This window comes from Arachis hypogaea, chromosome 14 (genome assembly GCF_003086295.3).
Source record: "Arachis hypogaea cultivar Tifrunner chromosome 14, arahy.Tifrunner.gnm2.J5K5, whole genome shotgun sequence".
Lineage (NCBI taxonomy): Eukaryota > Viridiplantae > Streptophyta > Magnoliopsida > Fabales > Fabaceae > Arachis > Arachis hypogaea.
In genome coordinates, this window is record NC_092049.1 from 27,438,760 (window position 1) to 27,458,615 (window position 19,856).

The window sequence follows — 19,856 nt, forward strand, 5'->3', positions numbered from 1 at the left end:
ACAACACTCTAGCACAATTAACTATCAATTCAAAATAAATTTGTTAGCATAAATCGTGAAAAAATCAATTTTTAATTTTTTTTGTACACATTTTAGATTTTGCTGTCTATATTCCTCGCAACCAAAGTAAATAAGATAAATAACAAAATGCAAAAACGTAAATATTTCTATAATTATGTGTTAATGTTATATTTATTTTATTTTATTAAAGAACCCCTGGAAACAGCACACTAAATAAAAAGTAGATTTTACTGGAAAAGTTGTTTACGCAATATTCAATTTTTTGGTGGTAAAGTTAAATTCTCATAACATAAAATAGTTCTATTAATACCAACTTAAGTTCTAATTAATGTTTACTTTTACAGACATATAATACAACCACCTCTGTATAACCAGCTCCATAAGCCTAGTTGCGTAATGCTTAAAATATAACCCCAATTAGAAACTCGTAAACACAATAACCTACCACTTCATATTGTTAGATCATTTAAGTTAATGAAGCAGATGGGAAACAGAAACAACAGAAATCATATGACTAAACTAACAGACAAAACATGCAACCACAAGAACTAAGGAGCATCAATTAGGGGTGACAAGCACTAACAACCACTGCTCCCATCTATATCCAACAGCACACACTAAGCAGAGACCATCCATTAAAATTTACATCAGGAAGGTTTCCTTCCAAATAATTATACTCAACATTTAGAACCAATTATTTTTAATGACATAATTACAGTAAGTCCCAAGTACAGATGTATATATATATATACTAATGTCTCATGAAATCATCACTTGATTCTTGGAAGCTATCAAAGGTGTTGCAGTAATAACAAGTTCAATGTCTTAGCAACTTCCTATGATCAGCAACCAAATCTAACGGGTTGAGGTTGTGAGATTTGGATGCCACAGAAGCAGTCCTGAAGACCTGTGTTATCTCTGTATATAGTCATCCTGATCTGGATGTTTGATCCTCTGCATGAAAGCGTATAACATAAGACAAGGTCTCAACTAATATATATATGAAGGCAAGAAAATTCTCACTAAGGACATGTACAAAGTTCTTGATTGAGCAGGTTGAAAGTGAGAAGATGGGAAACAGATAGTACGTTGGAGACGTTTTCCAACCACGGCAAATAAATTAAAGATAACCAAAACCTCAATGCCATCCTCAAATTGAGTCTTAGAAAAAAAAGCGTTTATGTGACTGATCAATCCAAAAGGCTTGAAGATGTACTTGTTGATTTCAATTGAACATGATTCAATCCAAAAGATCCCTAGTGCTTCTGCTATATCAACACCAACTAAGCCTAGATAGAAACTCTTACATCAAAGTTTGATCGGACATTCTTATACTAGAGCATTAAAGCCACTTGGGATAAGGGTAAGCAAGGAAGAAGGTCTTTTTACTATATTCTCCAATAGATTCACTACTACTAGTGAAGATAACACCAACTTCTTTAACTATCAGTACCGCTGAAACATAGAGACTAACAAGTTGATATCAAAAGAGAGAAAAAGACTCAGTCCCCTCCCCATTGTTCCCACCCAACTCATTAGTCCAAGTGTCCAACCATTGATTACATGATATAAGCATAGTTAACAGAAGTAAAACCATGATACGATGATACGATTTCTCAACATATAATAAAACAGGGATTTTCTCCCATGAATATGCAAACTATCCAATTCTACATCAATATGAATTCATATATGCTTTAGTAGTAGTACACACCTCCAAATTGCTGTTCCAACCGAGCCACAATGTGTTTTCCGTAAGTGTATTTCTTCAAAGCATGAGCATGAACTCTGATGTGAGAAAGCAAGATTACTCGCTGATTTTCAGAACAGATATCAATAACCTTCTGGATCACATAATTTGCGAATTGGTCTTTCATCATGATCTGCAGTGAATCAAAATAGGATTTAGTAATAAATGTAGCCAAAATCAAATGCCTCGCAAGTAGAAAAATGATACTGTTTATTAGTGTTATACAGATGAACTTAAAAAATCCCAATGCCTGTAATGAATTAGAACAGTCATGGCATGTGGAAGAATCATTGATACCGTATAAGCATGCAAAACACAAGTTGACAACTATCATAGATTCCTCATTTTCTATGGAAGCTAAGGAAGCATAATCTCGACATTTGAAGCATTAAACATTCTTCTCAATCCTAATATATTTATCATCAATACATTTCAAGGATTATGGACAATTTTCATCAATATCTTACAAGCCAGTGAATGAAGAGTTCATTTCTTGTATGAGGCCAGTTAAAATTCTTAAGAATTATAACACAATTAAACTTGTCAGGTTCACACTTACCAATAAATTGTCATTTCGTTCTTCATGTCCAATAATCTCGGAAATTAACAACTCCCGTTCAGTGGCATCTCCATACTCTAAACATTTCTCTATGACATTTGAAGCGAACTTATGCTGGCTTAATTGAACAATATGTCCTGATAGCTTGCTAATGATTTGGCTCCTTTCCTGAGCCTTTCCTCTCTCCAATACATGCTATAACAAGAGAAACCATCAAGGCTCAAGTTGACCAAACTAACATATGAAAGGTAAGTAAATCATTACACTATGCATGCTTTCATGTGCATTCATCATCTGCCTATGTTACACAAAATTCAAAAAGAAAGAAGATGACTAGAAAGATTTAGGAGGGTAAGAGATCCTTCTTGAAGGAAAAGAACAAATAGTAGCACAAAGAAGTCAGTGATGATTCTTTATACAACAATTACAATCTATGATCAAAAACAAAAAACCTGACAATGAATTTTGTTTATTTAATGCTGCTGTTTGATTACAAAACTTGTTACCCACATACTGTACAAGAAAAACCTGAGGCCACAAAAACAATAAGAAAATAATTTGCAGTGTGACATACATCTAACAAATTCATTGTCCAGAATATACACCCAGCTCAATTCATCACATTCTGTCATGTAGGACATAATGGCATACTACATAATTCTGACTACTGGACATTGACTTAAAATACCATCGGAGCAAGGAGAACGCACATTCTCATTTTCATTTCTCAATTACATGGACTAGCTCCATAATGTAAAAGTACCCCAAATTCCCCAACAATTCTGAAACTTCACTCCACATAAACATCTTATAAATTGTAAACCTTTTGTAATGAGAAGCACTTCATACATAATGTACAAGAGAATAGGATCTAAAAACTATGAAAGAATAATTTAAAAAAAATATATATCAAACTAGAAAAGACATGGAAACCTCATCATTAAATTAAGGTATCATCAAAAAGACACTTGGCAAACAGAAAAAGAATATTTAGGAAGGAAAGCAATTGGAAGGTAGAGTGGGAAGGAAATGCAAAGAAGACATGAGCATGTGAAATAATGTAACTAATAATGAGACTAACAAATTATGCTATTTAGCAGGCACGGCAAGGTTGTAATACATGTGCTGATAGTGTCTGGTGGCTTGTAGCCATAATGCTGCTCATTCTGCAATAACTTAGGCCTGATACAAATGCTACATCTTAAAATCATATACACAATGGAAGGGACAAGCATATAACTACATGCAACTTGTCACTCGAAAGACAAGACACTTTCTTTTGTGTACCATAAATACCAGAAGCTAATAATCAGCACTATGATATAATATTAGAAGGAGCAAATGACTAACCTGGGTCACATAATTACCATACTGATCTTGAGCAAGTGCATAAACAGACTCTAAGATTTCATCCACAATAAACTGACACTGAATCTCATCCGTACAATGCTCTAGAACTCTCTACATGAAGAATTATCGTCAGACACAATGCATGGGGAAGTTTAAGGAATTGCTTTAGGGAAGGCAAAAGCACTTACCTGTATGACTCGGCAACCATAAGGGTGCATTGACAGAATAGCAACTTGACCACGGAATGCAGAAATTATAAATGCAATTTTCTTGGTTGGAATAGATTCAATGCATTTCTGTATAACATGATTCCCATTTTGATCACGTACACATCTCATAACATGTCCATCTAGCTCACGAACAAGCTGGGCTTTTTGTTCAAGTTCAATGACCTCAAGTGCCTGCATGGGAGTAAATCAAAATAAAAACATAATACTATTAAATTTGGAACAGAGACAAGGTTAAAATCATGTTCAAAGCTTGATAGTAGCCGTTATCCTTCAAAATTCTTGTACAGCTTTTAAGGTAAATAAAGCTAGTTACCAGGGACAACCAACCAACAGAATTGTGGCTTAAGCACTTAGTGCAACAATGGAGTTTCACGTAGCCTAAAATAAATGAAAGTATAAGATGCTTATTATGCACAATCCTCACCATGTCCAACAAAATTGTTTGACAAAATTCATCCTGTTTTGCCCCCTTCCATTCAAGTGAAAATTTTGGATTTTGAGATTCTTTATGACTTAACTGTTTTGATGTGTTATAAATTCTAATAAAGCAGCTGAAGAACAGATGATGCTGAAGCAGACATATTTTTCTCAACCCTCCGGATGTAGAATAAAGGGTAACAAGAAAAAGAAAGAAGATCCAATTAAAGATGTGGCCTATCATCCACATGACTAAATTAATGCATACTAATGCCATAAAGCTACAAGAATCAATATGAATTGCATACCTTTTGGATTACACGGCAGCCATACATCTGCAGACTTAAAGGCAATATCTGACCACCTAGTCGACTAGCAAGTTCCCTCCTCTGTTCAGGGCTTCCATACTCAAAAAACTACACGGAAGAAAAACGACTAGTTAGAGCCAAATGGATTTTGGACAACCATAAACCACTCTTGAAGTTAATGACAATAAACAATAGATGACAAGCACACCTTCTGTATTACATAGTTACCAAATACATCAGTCATTAACTTCGAAGCATGTGGAAGAACTTCTTTGAATACCAATGCCTTCTCTTCAACACTGCAACTTTCCAACTTCTGCTGTATAAATCGACTCCCATGCTGATCAGCACTGGGGCCAAAAACTATGGTTTAGTTTTCAATGTGAAGAAATTGATAAGTTAAATAGGTGGAAAGAGAACTGGACAAGAAAAGGGAAAAAAAATACAAAAGACTACTTGCCTAAATTCAACAATGTGTCCAATAATATCAGATAGCTCAAATCTGCGACCTTTGCCAGATTTTAACTCTTCAAGAAAATTAACAATTTTCGGGTCATGGGCACTGTCAAAGGATCTATGTCCTTGCCATCCAGATAATACGCCTCCATTTCTACCAGAAGCTGGGGAAAGCTTCATCTCATTCCTTACTCCTGGAAGGCTAGGACTTCCTTCTGGGTATCCAGGCAAAACAGGACAAGGAAGCGGTGAACTTGGATACTGCATTACATAACCCATGTTTGTTGGCGGACCAAAATAATTAGGGATGGGGATTGTCAATCCTCCTCTTCTTAGGTTCATATTTGCACCACTTCTCTGATGATGTAAATTCTTATCTTCCAAATAAGCACCACTTGTGGGCCTCTTTTGTGAATCAAAAGGACTAATCTGGCTAACACCACTTGCCCTCGGTGCCATTGGATCAAAATGACCAGAAACACCATATCCCTCGACAAAAGGCTGCTGGTGATATTGCATGTACATAGGATCAGTGAAAGAAGGCTGCATAGTAAATCCGTATTGCCCAGGGAACTTGTTTGCATGTGTCATTTCAGCTCCATGTGAAATGCTTCCTCCAGCAGAAAGCCCTGGTGTCATTGGGGTATAACTGGAACTAGTAGCCCCATCAACAATATATGGTACAGCACCATGAGGAGGGTATGCAGGAATATATGAAGGAACAACTGAGGGATTTATAGTGTATCCACCAACATATTGTGGAGTATACATGCCTGAGGCCTGCAAATTAGTGTAGAACGGATTTGGTGAAGTCATGTAAGCTGCTGCTGCTGTGGCATATAGTGGAGGTGTAAACCCAGATGACTGCAGTAGTGGCTGGACATCAGAGGAGAACTTGCTAGCATTATGAGGAAACTGCTCTCTAACAATGTAGGCTGAATTCACATTCTGAGAGTTGGCATTGGGAACTTCACATGGATTGTTTTGTTGCTGGAACATCTGTTGTTGCATTAAATTATTCTGGTAATCAGTCTTCCATTTTTCTTCATAACTCGGGCTTTCTGAATTTGATAGATTAGATACACTTAAAGCCTTCAATTGAGACTCCACAATTGAAACATCTAAGTCACTAATACCCATGCTACCAGTGGATTCAAGAGATGATGAGCTTGCAAGAGGAGCGTTGGTACCAGCACTTGATGACATCCTCATATCGTCCGCACCTACAATGGGTTTACCAACCTCGACTGAAGGGACAGGAGGATCACGAGAAGAACTGGAGACAGCATCCAAGTCAATTGGTTCATCCGCCAGTCCACAACGACTGACAGAATGAGAATTACTATATACAGGTAACATGGTATGGGGGAAATCTTCCTGAAAGTTTGAATTTGGAACAAAAAATTATGCTTCCATAAATCTCAATATTATTTTGGAGGCAACCAAGAGTCAAGATTTAAAAATAATAATAGTAATAAACAACAGTAAAACTGTGGGATTAGTACTAAAGGAAGCAAGCAAAAGGTGAAAAGGATCTAGCAAAAGCACATGGAACTGTAACACACACAACTGAATAGATTTCAGACAATTTAGAAGTTGATATAATAGTAACCACCTGAATTGAGTCAACTATATTTTTGCACTGTGACGGTAATGATGCTGATGCATCTGGTCTACTCCATAGACCATCTGTCTTAACTAGCTCATTATCATATGGCTGCTGCGGTGAATCATCCTCAGACTCCTCCCTATGCGTTGCAAGAGTTCCTTGTGGTAAATGAAAAGAAATTTTACTGCTATCATCTGCAGAAGAAAATCCCCAATTATTCCTAAAATTGCTAATATGATGGCGATTTTCCCGAGAGATAAGAGGAGGAGGAAGCCTAGGGTTTAGGTTGACATTGGAATTGTAATATGCCAAATAAGCTGGATCGGCTCGTAATTGTTCCTCAGAGTCATATTTTTGCATAGCTCTGCTCAAAGTTGCCAAGCTTGCATTCTGAGTGGTGTTCTGTTGGGATAACAAGTTTTCTATAGCAAGAAATGAGCCTTCCATACTGGGAGGAGCACTTCCACTGCGATTGGGTGCCATATCCCTTCCACTACCATGGAATCTATGCCCCTGTACAAGTATACCTAAATCTTCTGTTGCCATGTTACGAGCTGGTGAACCAAAAGTAGAACCCTCCTTAAGAGAGGGCCACTTACCCCCAGCTTCTGAAATTCTAATTGGACTTTCGGTTGCCATAGTACTGCAAGATTACTTTGCCCCTTTTATTGAAATGGAGACCATAATATTACATTGCCTCCTAAAGGACACAACCCAAAATTGTAAGGTCAGCATAAACAACTTCAAACAGGAATTAAACCTTTTAGTATTAATATTACTGTATCAGAGAAGAAAAGTAAACTAACAGCATCGAAAACAATACACTCAATCCATAATTTACAGTGAGTAGTGACAAATGGAATTAATCGGACACTTCAGACAAATTGGCAGGATTACTAACCACATGCGAAACTACATAATGTTAAATGATGCTGATGTTGTGTTTGTTAAATTCATTGCAAATCCAAAACGGAAATGTAAAGCCACTAATATCACACTAAATTGGAGGCTCAAATTTTACTCAGGCATACATATCCACCCACCTTTCGTTGACAACAACCATTTCAAGTAAAATTATAAGTTACAAACTCCTACCCATCCATTTTCCAATAAAATCACATGCACAGCACAAGATGGAAAACAGGAAAACCACGATATCATAAATTTTCAAAAGGGTTAAAAAAGAAGAAAAAGATATCAAATTCAGTAGCCCATAAGTAAAATAGAAGAATCTGAACCAATTGCACTCTATGAAGAAACCAAGTCAGTCAAACCTTGTAGAAAGGGTATAAACACTAAGCAGCAGCATGTGCAGAAATCATCCCTCCATTTCAGGAATGCCTGAAGGAACAATCAAAAGACTTCAATTTTCTTTCCAGATTGAAAAGAAAAAGGAAAAACATAAAACAAAACATTTGTTTGTTACCACAGAAAAGAATTCACTCATCACCATGTTTCCACCAATTAAAAAACAAAAATAACTAACAAGCCAAATTCACTGGTCAAACTACTTTCTCACCCCTATCATCTTCTCATTGACCAAATAGGTGAAGAAAGAAGAAAGGGGGGAAAAGAAGCCCCAACTTTGCACTTAGGACTAAAGATCACGATCACAAACAAACATCATAATAATCAGAACCAAAACATGAAGCACCCAATATCACTAATTCACACATATCAGAAACCCATGAATAAAAAGGAAAGCAAGAAGTTCATGAGAAAATTATTCATGCACATATGCAGAGATAGAGAAGAACTAACATGATAATCAAAAGGGAGAAGTTGAAGCACGAAGAAAACGACACAACCTTAGAGGAGGATAGCGAAGATTCTCCTCAGAGTGAAGATTCACTATTCCAAAACCCTAGATTCTTGAGAGAGAGAGAGAGAGAGAGAGAGAGAGAGAGAGAGAGAGAGCGGGGATAGAGAGAGAAAGCGGGTACTGATGGGTGCGTTTTGCTTCGAGTCGCTCTCTTTCTCTGCAAAATTGAAAACAGAAGAAAAAAGAAAAAAAAATTGATGGGTTAGTTTTTGGGGTCAAATAGGTGCAGTGTGTTGTTGAAATGGAAAGAGAGAGAAACGGATTGTATTGATTGTTATTTTTAAAAGACTGCGTCTGCAAATGGATAAAAAGGAATGAATTTAGGGGTTACTCAAAAAAAAAAAAAAAAAAAAAGAAAGCGTTTATTCTGGACATAAGGTTCTTTGGTTAATTGAATCCTCGTTTGTGAATTGAGGCAGAATGGGACAAAGTAGGTAAGTGGCCAAAATAATAATACGCATACCATTAAGAGTACACGTTTCCCCTTTTTTTTGTTTCAATTTTTCCATTCAAAGACTAATCTTTATTCATACAGTATACAAGTTGGCCGTTTCTAATAAATTTCCAAAAATTAATTCAATTTTATTTTTAGTGTTTAAAACAAATTTCAACTTATGTAAGAATATTATTTCAGTTTCTCAAATTAATTTAAATTAATCGAATAATTAATTTATTTATCTGTCTAAATAAGTATTAAAATTTATCACACAAGTGAATGAAAAATAAAAATATTAATATCTCAAAATCATCATTAATAAGACAGAGACAATTATACTTAAAATACATGGATATTCCAATGTAATATTGTATGCAATTATATAAATAACTCTTGAGTTCTAGTATACAAAAAGATCATATAGATAGATCTAAGGTTGTCAAATCCGCGAGTATAAGTAAACTCGTGGAGCTGACCTAGATTCGACTCGCGAGTTAATTCGTAGACTCGTACGAGTTCACCTGTTATGAAGTTTATATATGTCATATATAATGTATATTTACTCAATTCTAACCATTCAAAATTAATAATATCAATCTTAAAGCACATAATAAATTAAAATAATAGCATACATTATAACAAATACTTTAAAATACACATTCAAATCCTCTATAATTATTCTTATACAAGTACAACATAGAACACACAAAATTAAAAATTCTAAATCTGTAATACTAAATCTTTAATTGAACATTGAATAATATTAAATAATTAAATTAACTCTAATCAAAATAATTAATTACTAATCAGCCATGAATGGATGAACCATCTGGCCATCTAACATAAACGATAAGCAATAGGCTAAAATTAGAAGCAATAAAATTTAAAAAGTAAAAAAAAAAAAAAAAACTAAATCAAGAAGCAAAGGCTCAAAGAAAGGCAAAAGGCATTCAAAAAATAGAGGATACAGAAGAAAAGAAGGGGAAAAGTCCCAGCAATAGCAGATCGAAGACAAGGGTGCAGCAGGCAGCGGTGGTGAGGGTGCAGCAACAGCACGAAACAACGGCGACAAATAGTCATGGACAAAGCAGAGGGAGTTGAACAGTGATAGCACGATGGAGTTGCGAATAGTGGAGATGTGAAGAAATACAAAGCAGAGGGCAACACAGGTAAAATTCACAAAGACAATGGCGCAAATCAGAGCAGAGGTAGCAGACACAGGCGAACAATGGAAGCTCGACGGGGAACGGCGACTACGGCAGAACATGGAGAAAGTGAGACTTGAGAGAAACGACGCAGATGAGTGAGTTGTGAGTGAGTTTTCTTTTATTCTTTGCGAGTGTTATCGTAATACAAATAAAAAAAAGTGTTTTTTTAGTTTCAAAATGACGCTTTTTTTAGGAAAAATGAAAAAAAACACAAACTCGCTAACTCGGTCCTAGACTCACGAGTTTGTCCGAGTTTGGCCGAGTTTAGCCGAGTCTAGCCGAGTTTACTCAAGATAGAGTCTATGCCCGAGTCAACTCGATTCCATATCTAAACTCGTAAACTCATACGAGTTTACGAGTTAACTCGAGAGTTTGACAATAATCATAGATCTCAAATTAGCATAAATCAAATAAGAGTATTGTTTTCTGAAGTCAGTGTATTTGGCTCAGTTTGCTCCTTAGTTTAAAAAGGAGTAAGACCCCCTTCTCTTTCTTCTCTGCTTTCCTCCTTTTCTCTTTCACCAAGCTTGGCTCCTCCCATCAACGAGGCTGGCTAAAGAAAATGAATAAAACTATACAAGGAAATATAAATTTGTAAATAATCGTAACTTCTCATCCCAAATATTATACTCATCTAAGAATTTATCAAATCCACTTAACATATTGTCACTTGAATTCTTTAATGCAAAATCTCTGGCTAAATTTTTTTAAAAAAACTCCAACATCACCTCAACCTTAGTTACTTTTGTCCATGAGATAAACATAAACATTTCTACAAATTCAACACAAAAATAATGAGCATATAGTTACATTTATGGGAATCACAATCAAATACACACCTAAAATTAAACAATACACGCATATGCACATGATGAATGCACTGTGAACTTACATATTAGTTATATTGTAAAATCCGATAGCATCCGTTAACTACAGCGATACATAGTTGTTACGGCCTGGCCCAAACATCACACGGGCCGACTCGATCCACAGACCACCCGACCCAAATGGTTGGGTGAGAGTTGCTCCATCACCAATCCGGACACATGTCCTTGACAGCTCTCCATTACAGCTGTATGAGGAAACTTCGAGGAAGGTGGGTCTGCTCTTTCAGGACCCAGTTCTGACACGGTAAATATGGGTAGGGCCCTACCCCTCCCCCAAGGTATGTCACATACAATTCTCTCACTTTTCGCCTGCACCCCCTTCAACCCAGCGACCCGACACCAGGCGATTCCCCCTCTCATCAACCGAAGTACCAACCCGAACCGTCCGATACCCGACCTACCGTACATTTAGCGCCGTCTGTGGGGACGCCTGAATGGACGTTGTACTGGGCCCAGGAGGAACAGGCCGCGAGGCCGAGTGCAGAGGGGAAGCCTCCGTAGCTTCCTCCTGGGAGCGCACGAGGTCTCCTCCACGACGAACCGAGCCGTCTTCATGATCTCAAGAAAGACGCCCCTTTGGGGGAACAGGTGACAACAGCACCAGGATAATGCAGGAACTGCGTCACAGGATGCAGAACCTAGAGCGCCAACTGGCAGATCAGGAACATCATCGACGATCTCCCGAATCAAGCTACTCCCGGTCTCCTCCAAGAAGTCATTCCCGGCGGACGCCGAGCCCACGATCTGAACCCGAGAGTGCCCGGGAGGAAGGACGCCCAAGAAGACGCCGCGACCCCATCATATACACCAGATGAGAAAGGAGACGCGACCGGGAGGACGGGCGACGGGAAGACGGCGAGGGAAGACCAAGGAGAGCGCAGAGACCCGTGATAATGGGCGCAACCCCATTCCATCGTTCCATCCTCGAGGTCCAGCTGCCAAAGCATTTTGACAAGCCAACGGACATGAGGTACGACGGAACACAAGACTCACAGGAACATCTTATGGCCTTCGAGGCCAGAATGAACCTGGAAGGAGTGGGTGACAAGGTAAGGTGTCGCGCTTTTCCGATCACTCTCGCGGGACCTGCAATACGGTGGTTTAATAGCCTCCCGCAGGGCTCGGTGGCCAGGTTTTCGGATATTAGCCATGCCTTCCTAGCCCAATTTACTACCAAAATCGCAAAGGCAAAGCACCCGATCAATCTGCTCAGGGTGACACAAAGGTCCGGCGAGCCGACCAAAAAATATATTGACCGGTTCAACGACGAATGCTTGGAGATCGACGGGCTAACCGATTCAGTAGCTAGTCTGTGTCTGACGAACGGACTTCTAAATGAGGACTTCAGAAAGCATCTCACCACGAAGCCGGTGTGGACGATGCAGGAGATCCAAAGCGTAGCCAGGGAATATATCAATGATGAAGAAGTTAGTCAAGTCGTGGCTGCCAACAAGCGGCAGCCCTCCTACAATCAACCTAGGCAACACGGCGGCGGAGATAGACAAAAGGGACACGCCAGAGACGGCGGTCCGGGCAAGACACCCAGGCCGTTCCCTCGAGTCGGGAAGTTCACCAATTACACCCCCCTCACTGTCCCATCATAGAAGTTTTTCAGCAGATAGCCGAGAAGGGAATTTTGTCGAAGCCCCGACCTCTGAAGGACCGAACCGGGGGGAACAAGAGCCTCTATTGTGATTATCATAAGGGCTATGGACATAAGACACAGGACTATTTCGACCTCAAGGATGCGTTAGAACAAGCGATCCAGGACGGAAAACTGGCCGAATTCTCCCATCTCATCAGGGAGCCGAGAAGACGAGATCGCGACCGCGAGGGAGAGGACAAGACCCGCGCAGTAAAGCGACGTCATGACCAGGACGACAACGAACAAGGCCTCACCATAGTGAACGTGGTAACAGCAAGAGACGCGCCTCCAAGGTCAAAGTCGGCACACAAGAAAGATGCCAAAGTTCTGGCGGTTTCCTCATCTTCCGCGCAAAGCCCCAAGAGGTCGAGGTCACCACCCATCTCATTCGGTCCAGAGGACTAGTGGTTTGATGAAGTCGCGGAAAGCCCTCCCATGGTCATCACGGCCAGAGTGGGAACCGGCCTCATCAAGCGCATCCTCATAGACACCGGGGCTAACTCGAATATCATGTTCCGCAATGTGTTCAATGCCTTGGGTCTGCGGGATACCGACTTAAAGACCCACCAGCACGGTGTTGTAGGATTAGGCGACCACTTCATTAAGACAGATGGGATAATCTCCCTGCCGATATCAGTAGGACTAGAACGGGGGCGAAGATCGGTAATGGCTGAGTCCGTGGTTCTGCGCGACTCCACAGCCTACAACATCATCCTAGGGAGGAAGACCATCAACGATCTCAGGGCAGTGATCAGTACAAAGATGCTGGTAATGAAGTTTGTGGCTGATGACAGGTCCGTGGGATCCATAAAAGGAGATTTGGAAACGGCAGTCGCCTGCGACAATTCCAGTCTCTCCTTAAGGAAGAAGTCCAAGGAAGCATCAGGAGTGTTCCTTGCCGACCTAGACGCTAGAGTCGAAGACAAACCCAGACCCGAGCCGGAAGGGAACTTAGAGAAATTCAGAGTCGGCAACAAAGAGGAAAAGTTCACCTTCGTGAACAGAAACCTACCACACGACCTGAAGGAGCCCCTAATGGAAATTATCAGAGCTAACGGTGACCTGTTTGCTTGGACGCCAGCCGACATGCCGGGGATAGACCCCCAACTCATGTCACATCACTTGGCTGTCAAGGCGGAGGCCAAACCAGTGGCTCAGAGGAGAAGGAATATGTCACAAGAAAGAGTGAAGGAGGTGGCCAGGCAGATGGCCAGCCTCCTAGAAGTGGGATTTATTCGAGAACTCGACTACTCGACATGGCTGTCGAATGTAGTTCTAGTGAAAAAGCACAATGGGAAATGGAGGATGTGTGTGGATTACTCAGATCTCAACAAAGCATGCCCCAAGGACTGCTACCCCCTACCCAACATTGATGCCCTCATCGACGCAGCGGCGGGATATCAGTACCTGAGCTTTATGGATGCTTATTCTGGCTACAATCAGATACCGATGCACCGGCCTGACGAAGAGAAAACAACGTTCATAACGCCGGGAGAGATATACTGCTACAAGATAATGCCGTTCGGCCTGAAGAACGCTGGGGCCACGTACCAAAGGCTAATGAACAAGATATTCAGTGACCTCATAGGCAAAATGGTGGAGGTGTATGTGGATGATATCCTTGCAAAGACCACACGGCCTGAGGACCTCATAAGCGACCTGGGAAATGTGTTCGCTTCCCTCCGGCAACACCGCATGAGGCTCAACCCACTCAAGTGTGCCTTTTCCATGGAAGCAGGGAAGTTCCTAGGATTTATGATAACCCAAAGAGGGGTGGAGTCCAACCCCGAAAAGTGTCAAGCAATACTCCAAATGAAAAGTCTGGGCTGTGTCAAGGATGTTCAGAGGTTGTCAGGAAGACTCACTCCCCTATCCCATTTCCTCGGAGCGTCGGCTGCTAGGGCGCTACCATTTTTCAACCTTATGAAAAAGGGGATAGCGTTTGAATGGACCCCGACGTGTGAGGAAGCATTTAAGCATTTCAAAGAGATCCTCGCAACACCACCTGTCCTCGGGAAGCCCAAGGTCGGAGAACCGCTTTACCTGTACCTGGCCATAACGGACGAAGCGATGGCAGCGATTTTGGTACGGGAGGAAGGGAAGGTTCAACAACTAATCTACTTCGTGAGTAAAGCACTGCAAGGGGCAGAATTGAGATACAATAAATTAGAGAAGTTGGCACTTGCACTCCTAACCTCTTCCCATAGATTATGACAGTACTTTCAAGGTCATCAGGTAGTCGTGAGGACGGATCAGGGAATCCGCCAGATACTCCAGAAACCCGACCTGGCGGGAAGAATGATGACTTGGGCCATTGAGTTGTCCCAATACGACTTGCAATATGAGCCCAGGCATGCGATTAAGGCACAGGCCATGGCCGATTTCTTGGTAGAAGTAACAGGGGACCCAGCCAAGGCAACGGGCATACGGTGGAGGCTCCATGTAGATGGGGACTCTAACCAGACGTACGGAGGTGCCGGGATCATCCTAGAGAGCCCCGCTGGAGTCATATATGAACAGTCGATCAAGTTCAAGTTCCCAGTATCAAACAATCAGGCAAAGTATGAGGCCCTTCTGGGCGGCTTAATCTTAGCACGGGAAGTCGGCGCCACCAGGCTAGAAGTATGCAGCGACTCACAGGTCATCACTTCACAAGTCAATGGGACCTACCAGGCTAGAGACTCCCTATTACAGAAGTATCTGGAGAGGGTCAAAGAGTTGAGCAAACAATTTGAGGAGGTCGCGATCCAACACGTTTCGAGAGAAAGGAACACACGGGCGGACCTCCTATCCAAGTTAGCAAGCACAAAACCAGGGGCGGGCAACCGGTCTCTGATCCAGGGTCTGGTAAAAGAACCAGTAGTCGCCCTCCATTTGACAAAGACAAACCCCTCTTGGATGGACCCGATAACCGATTTCTTAGAAAACGGCAAGCTCCCTGATGACTAGAAGGAGGCCAAAGCATTGAGAAGGGAGGCAGCCAAATACGTGACATACAGGGGCAGCTGTTTAGAAAGGGACTCAGTCATCCTTTGTTGAAGTGCCTACACCCCGACCAAACGGACTATGTGCTTAGAGAGGTCCACGAGGGGTGCTGTGGACATCACATCGGGGGCAAAGCCCTAGCAAGAAAGCTCGTCAGAGCCGGTTATTACTGGTTATCAATGATGAGGGACTCCAAAGAATTCGTAAGAAAATGCGTCAAGTGCCAGGAAAATGCCAACTTCCATAAGGCACCGGCTTCCGAGCTGAGCCTGTTCACGTCCTCCCAACCTTTCTCACAGTGGGGAATCGACCTCTTGGGGCCTTTCCCAGTTGGTCCGGGGCAAGTCAAGTATCTCATTGTTGCTATAGACTACTACACCAAGTGGATAGAGGCCGAGCCACTAGCCAGTATATCCTCGTCCAATTGTCGAAAGTTTATGTGGAGACAGGTGATAACCCGATTCGGTATCCCAGAAGTCGTTATCTCTGATAACGGGACGCAGTTCACCGACAAGAAGTTTGTGGAGTTCCTCGCCGGTTTGGGCATAAAGCAAAAATTCTCATTTGTAGAGCATCTCCAGACGAACGGCGAAGTTGAGGCCGCAAACAAGGTCATCATGCTTGGCCTCAAGAAGCGGCTTGACAATAAAAGGGTGCATGGGCTGACAAACTCGCCTCAGTTCTCTGGTCTTACCGAACGACCGAGCAATCGTCCACAGGAGAAACCCCTTTCCGCCTGACGTACGGGGTAGATGCTATGATACCCGTGGAGGTTGGCGAGCCGAGCCCACGATTACTTCTGCAGGGAGTGGAGGAAGCCGTAGAGAAGGACCTAGTAGATGAGGCTAGGGAGATGACCCATTTGTCAGAGGTAGCACTAAAGCGAAGGATGGCCCTGCGCTACAACGCCAAAGTACTCAGGAGAGAATTTGAACAAAACGATCTAGTCCTGCGGCGCAATGACGTCGGGCCACCGACTCCATCGGAAGGTAAGCTGTCGGCAAACTGGGAAGGCCCCTACCGAGTCAAAGAAGTGATTGGCAAGCGTGCCTACAAGTTGGAGAGGCTCGATGGCAAGTGTAAGGCCCACATCGGTTGGAGAGGGGAACGAAGCATGCCTTATAAGGGTGTGGATACCTCTCCCTAGCATGACGTGTTTTGACGAGTGAGTGTGGGGGGCTTCGGCTATCATCCCTATCGTCAAAGGCAAAACCGTGAGGCCTTGTGTGCCAAAGCGGACAATATCATGCTAGCGGGTGGTCTGGGCTGTTACAGATGGTATCAGAACCAGAACCCAGATCGATGTGCCAGCGAGGGCGCTGGACTCCCTTAGGGGGTGGATTGTAAGGCCCAAATCGGTTGGAGAGGGGAACGAAGCATGCCTTATAAGGGTGTAGATACCTCTCCCTAGTATGACGCATTTTGACGAGTGAGTGTGGGGGGCTTCGGCTATCATCCCTATCGTCAAAGGCAAAACCGTGAGGCCTTGTGTGCCAAAGCGGACAATATCATGTTAGCGGGTGGTCTGGGCTGTTACAGATGGTATCAGAGCAGTTCTTCCTGTAGAGCCTAAGGAATAGACTGACTATGCTTCAGTTGTATACTCTGAGTATTTGTCATGTATTAGGTCTTGTCGAATGACGAGAATTAGAGCTTTCTGCACATGACGATCTATTGATTAATGCGTTAGTCTTGCATTGCATAATTCCTGATATTAAGTTTGGCCGGCTTAATACTAGTGAAATATGTATATGAAAGCACTAATGAGTTATCATAGATGATATACGAGTTTTAAGTAAAGTGAATCGCGGGTTTTGTGAACGTTAGAAACTATTTCTCGAGGCTATTCAGTTGTGAGTCTTGAATTCTGTTCGAGTCGACTTGTTCTTTCATATCCTAACTTGAAGTTCTTGTTTGCTAATCCCCTTGAAAAGTAGTTTGATGTTCCACTCTATTCCTCTATCCACATGCATTCTTGTTTGATCTTAAGTGCATATGTTTGTTTGAGATCCTTGTTGCACCTACCTTCCTCTGTTTGAGTTCTTCTTGATTCAAGTATTCTTTGATATAGCCTTGAACTTGTCTTAATGTGCTGTGACTTTTAACTCCGGATGGCCGAGTTGGGTAGCGCTAACTTGTGATCCAAGTGGGGGCTTTAAGGTGATGGAACAAGTGCTGTGGTTAGCTAGGTTGGGCCTGAAATTGCTCTTTGCTGGCCTGCCCACTCCAAGTTAAGAGTTGGGCTGGTGGTCTAGGCGAAAGCTCGGGCTTCTTGGTTTCTAAATTGAAGGGCAAACCGTGAGGCCTTGTGTGCCAAAGCGGACAATATCATGCTAGCGGGTGGTCTGGGCTGTTACAGCAAGGAAGTCCCGAGAACCTGGAATGCAGGTAACCTAAGAAGATTTTATTCTTAGCCCAAACACGCGGAGTAGGCGATTTGCCGTGTTCCAGATAATTTACTTTTGTTAAGAACTTATCATTGCAATGGACTTGTTCAACTGTCGAATAATGTTCACTTGTTTAATTTAACCCTAAATTTCTAATACATGTTAAAACGGGATGACGGCACGGTAACCCGGGACTGATCACCCCAGAAACCGACCAAGTTAACGCCATAACAAACGGCTACAGCGATGGCGAAGCCACGACCTGGCTTTGTCAAGTTACCAACAATGGTAAACAAACACGAACGACAAGCCAATACCAACAGAACGGTAATAAAATACGCTGCCAAATAAGCGGAAAAAGACAATAGTCATAAACCGACCAAGCGACTATTAAAATAATCCGAAAATCACAAGTCTACAAGTTCATCAAACCGTACAGCAATTTCTACAATAAAATTACAAACTCTATGCAAAGGAACAAGAGATCATTTCTTCGGCATATCAACAATCTTGCCATCTCTGATTGTTTTGAAAACCCCGATTGCCGACGTGTCGAAGTCAGGAGCCACAATCTTCACTTAAGCCTTGAGGGCCTCTTCAGTCATCAGGATCGCACTCTTTCCCTGCTTCACGGTCTCTTTATGCTTCTTCTTAAACTCTTCGGCCTCAGCTTGAGCGGCCTTAGCCGATGAGACGGCCATATCATGTTCCTTCTCCAAAGCGACCACCCGACATTGCGCGGTATTGAGTCGGCTCTCCAAAGTCATCTCCCGCTCGGTTAGACGGGAGACGGTAGCATCAGAAGTCTTCAATTTTTCCTCGGCAGACGCGGTCTTCTCCTCGGCAGCCTTAAGCTTCTCCTCCACCTTGGACAGCTGCTCTCGAAGTGTTTCAACTTGAGTCTTGAATTGATTATTGGCCTTAGCAGCAGACTCGAGCTTCCTATGCAGCGACTGTATCCCCGACAGCTCAAACTCGGCCTTCCGAGCTATGGCAGCACCGTGGAGAAGAGTACGATACATCCACCTTGCCTGCCCCGCAAGATCGGAGCCGTGGAAGTGTTCCTCCGTGCCGGGAAGCAGTTGGGAGTCTATGAAGGTCCCGGCGTCGAAGTTCCTCTCCATCACGGTAAGGACTCCTTCAGGACTGGAGGACGACTTCTGCCTCTTGGGATTGGGGATAACCTTCAAGTCATCCTCCTCGACTTGTCGGGCGGAGGTCGAATCCCTAGTACTGGCCGCCTCCTCATGAACAGGAGAGACGCGCGCCCCATCAGAATCTTTGTCCGACATCTCGATGTCACGAGGTGAAGGCACGGCCTGATCATCCTTATTCTCGGGAGGGGCCTCCGGCTTCCCGTCAGCCTTCTCTTTATCGCTTTCCTCCAAAAAAGTCTTGAACAGACTCTCAAGGCCTGTCACCTTGGTAGACATTCGCATTGCAATAAATAAATAAATGACTTAGTCGTTAAATCGGCATAACCAATCAAAGCAACTGTAATGCAAGGAATACAAGTTAGAGCCACTCACAAATATAACTTCTGGCGACCTCCCGGTCACCCATCAGAAGGTGAGGATTCACATGGTTTCTCCCAAAAACGGGCAACAACACGTCGGCAATCTTTTTGTCCACAGCGGACATCCCCTTGTAAGTCACCTTAATAAAGGTATTGGACCCCGCCCCGAAACTCCAATACGTCGGGATGAGGTGTTCCCCTTCTAACGACAGCCAGAAGGGGTGGCGACCTTTGGCTGGACGCACCTTGAAATACTTGTCCTTATACCCA

At 42.3% G+C, this 19,856-nt stretch overlaps 2 protein-coding genes across 5 annotated transcripts; one reads left to right on the plus strand and one right to left on the minus strand.

The window, feature by feature from the left end:
- Nucleotides 1-555: 555 nt before the first annotated feature.
- LOC112741870 (pumilio homolog 6, chloroplastic) lies at nt 556-8,944 on the minus strand. Of its 4 annotated transcripts, none has more exons than XM_025791031.2 (11): nt 8,462-8,939; nt 7,975-8,041; nt 6,707-7,400; nt 5,096-6,468; nt 4,844-4,985; nt 4,636-4,743; nt 3,869-4,081; nt 3,681-3,791; nt 2,331-2,525; nt 1,736-1,904; nt 556-975 (listed from the first exon to the last, which is right to left on the minus strand). In XM_025791031.2, exons 3-11 carry the CDS (start codon nt 7,337-7,339, stop codon nt 950-952), a joined length of 2,970 nt encoding a protein of 989 aa, XP_025646816.1. In that variant the 5' UTR covers nt 7,340-7,400; nt 7,975-8,041; nt 8,462-8,939; the 3' UTR covers nt 556-949. The 4 variants fall into 4 exon arrangements, with proteins under 4 accessions (XP_025646816.1, XP_025646818.1, XP_025646820.1 ...); XM_025791033.2 differs by having other exon boundaries at nt 8,509-8,929; XM_025791035.2 differs by lacking the exon at nt 7,975-8,041 and having other exon boundaries at nt 8,509-8,944.
- Nucleotides 8,945-11,946: 3,002 nt separating this feature from the next.
- Nucleotides 11,947-13,103, plus strand: LOC112742458 (uncharacterized). Its single transcript, XM_025791692.1, has 2 exons — nt 11,947-12,586; nt 12,658-13,103. Exons 1-2 carry the CDS (start codon nt 11,947-11,949, stop codon nt 13,101-13,103), a joined length of 1,086 nt encoding a protein of 361 aa, XP_025647477.1.
- The last annotated feature ends 6,753 nt before the right edge of the window (nt 13,104-19,856 follow it).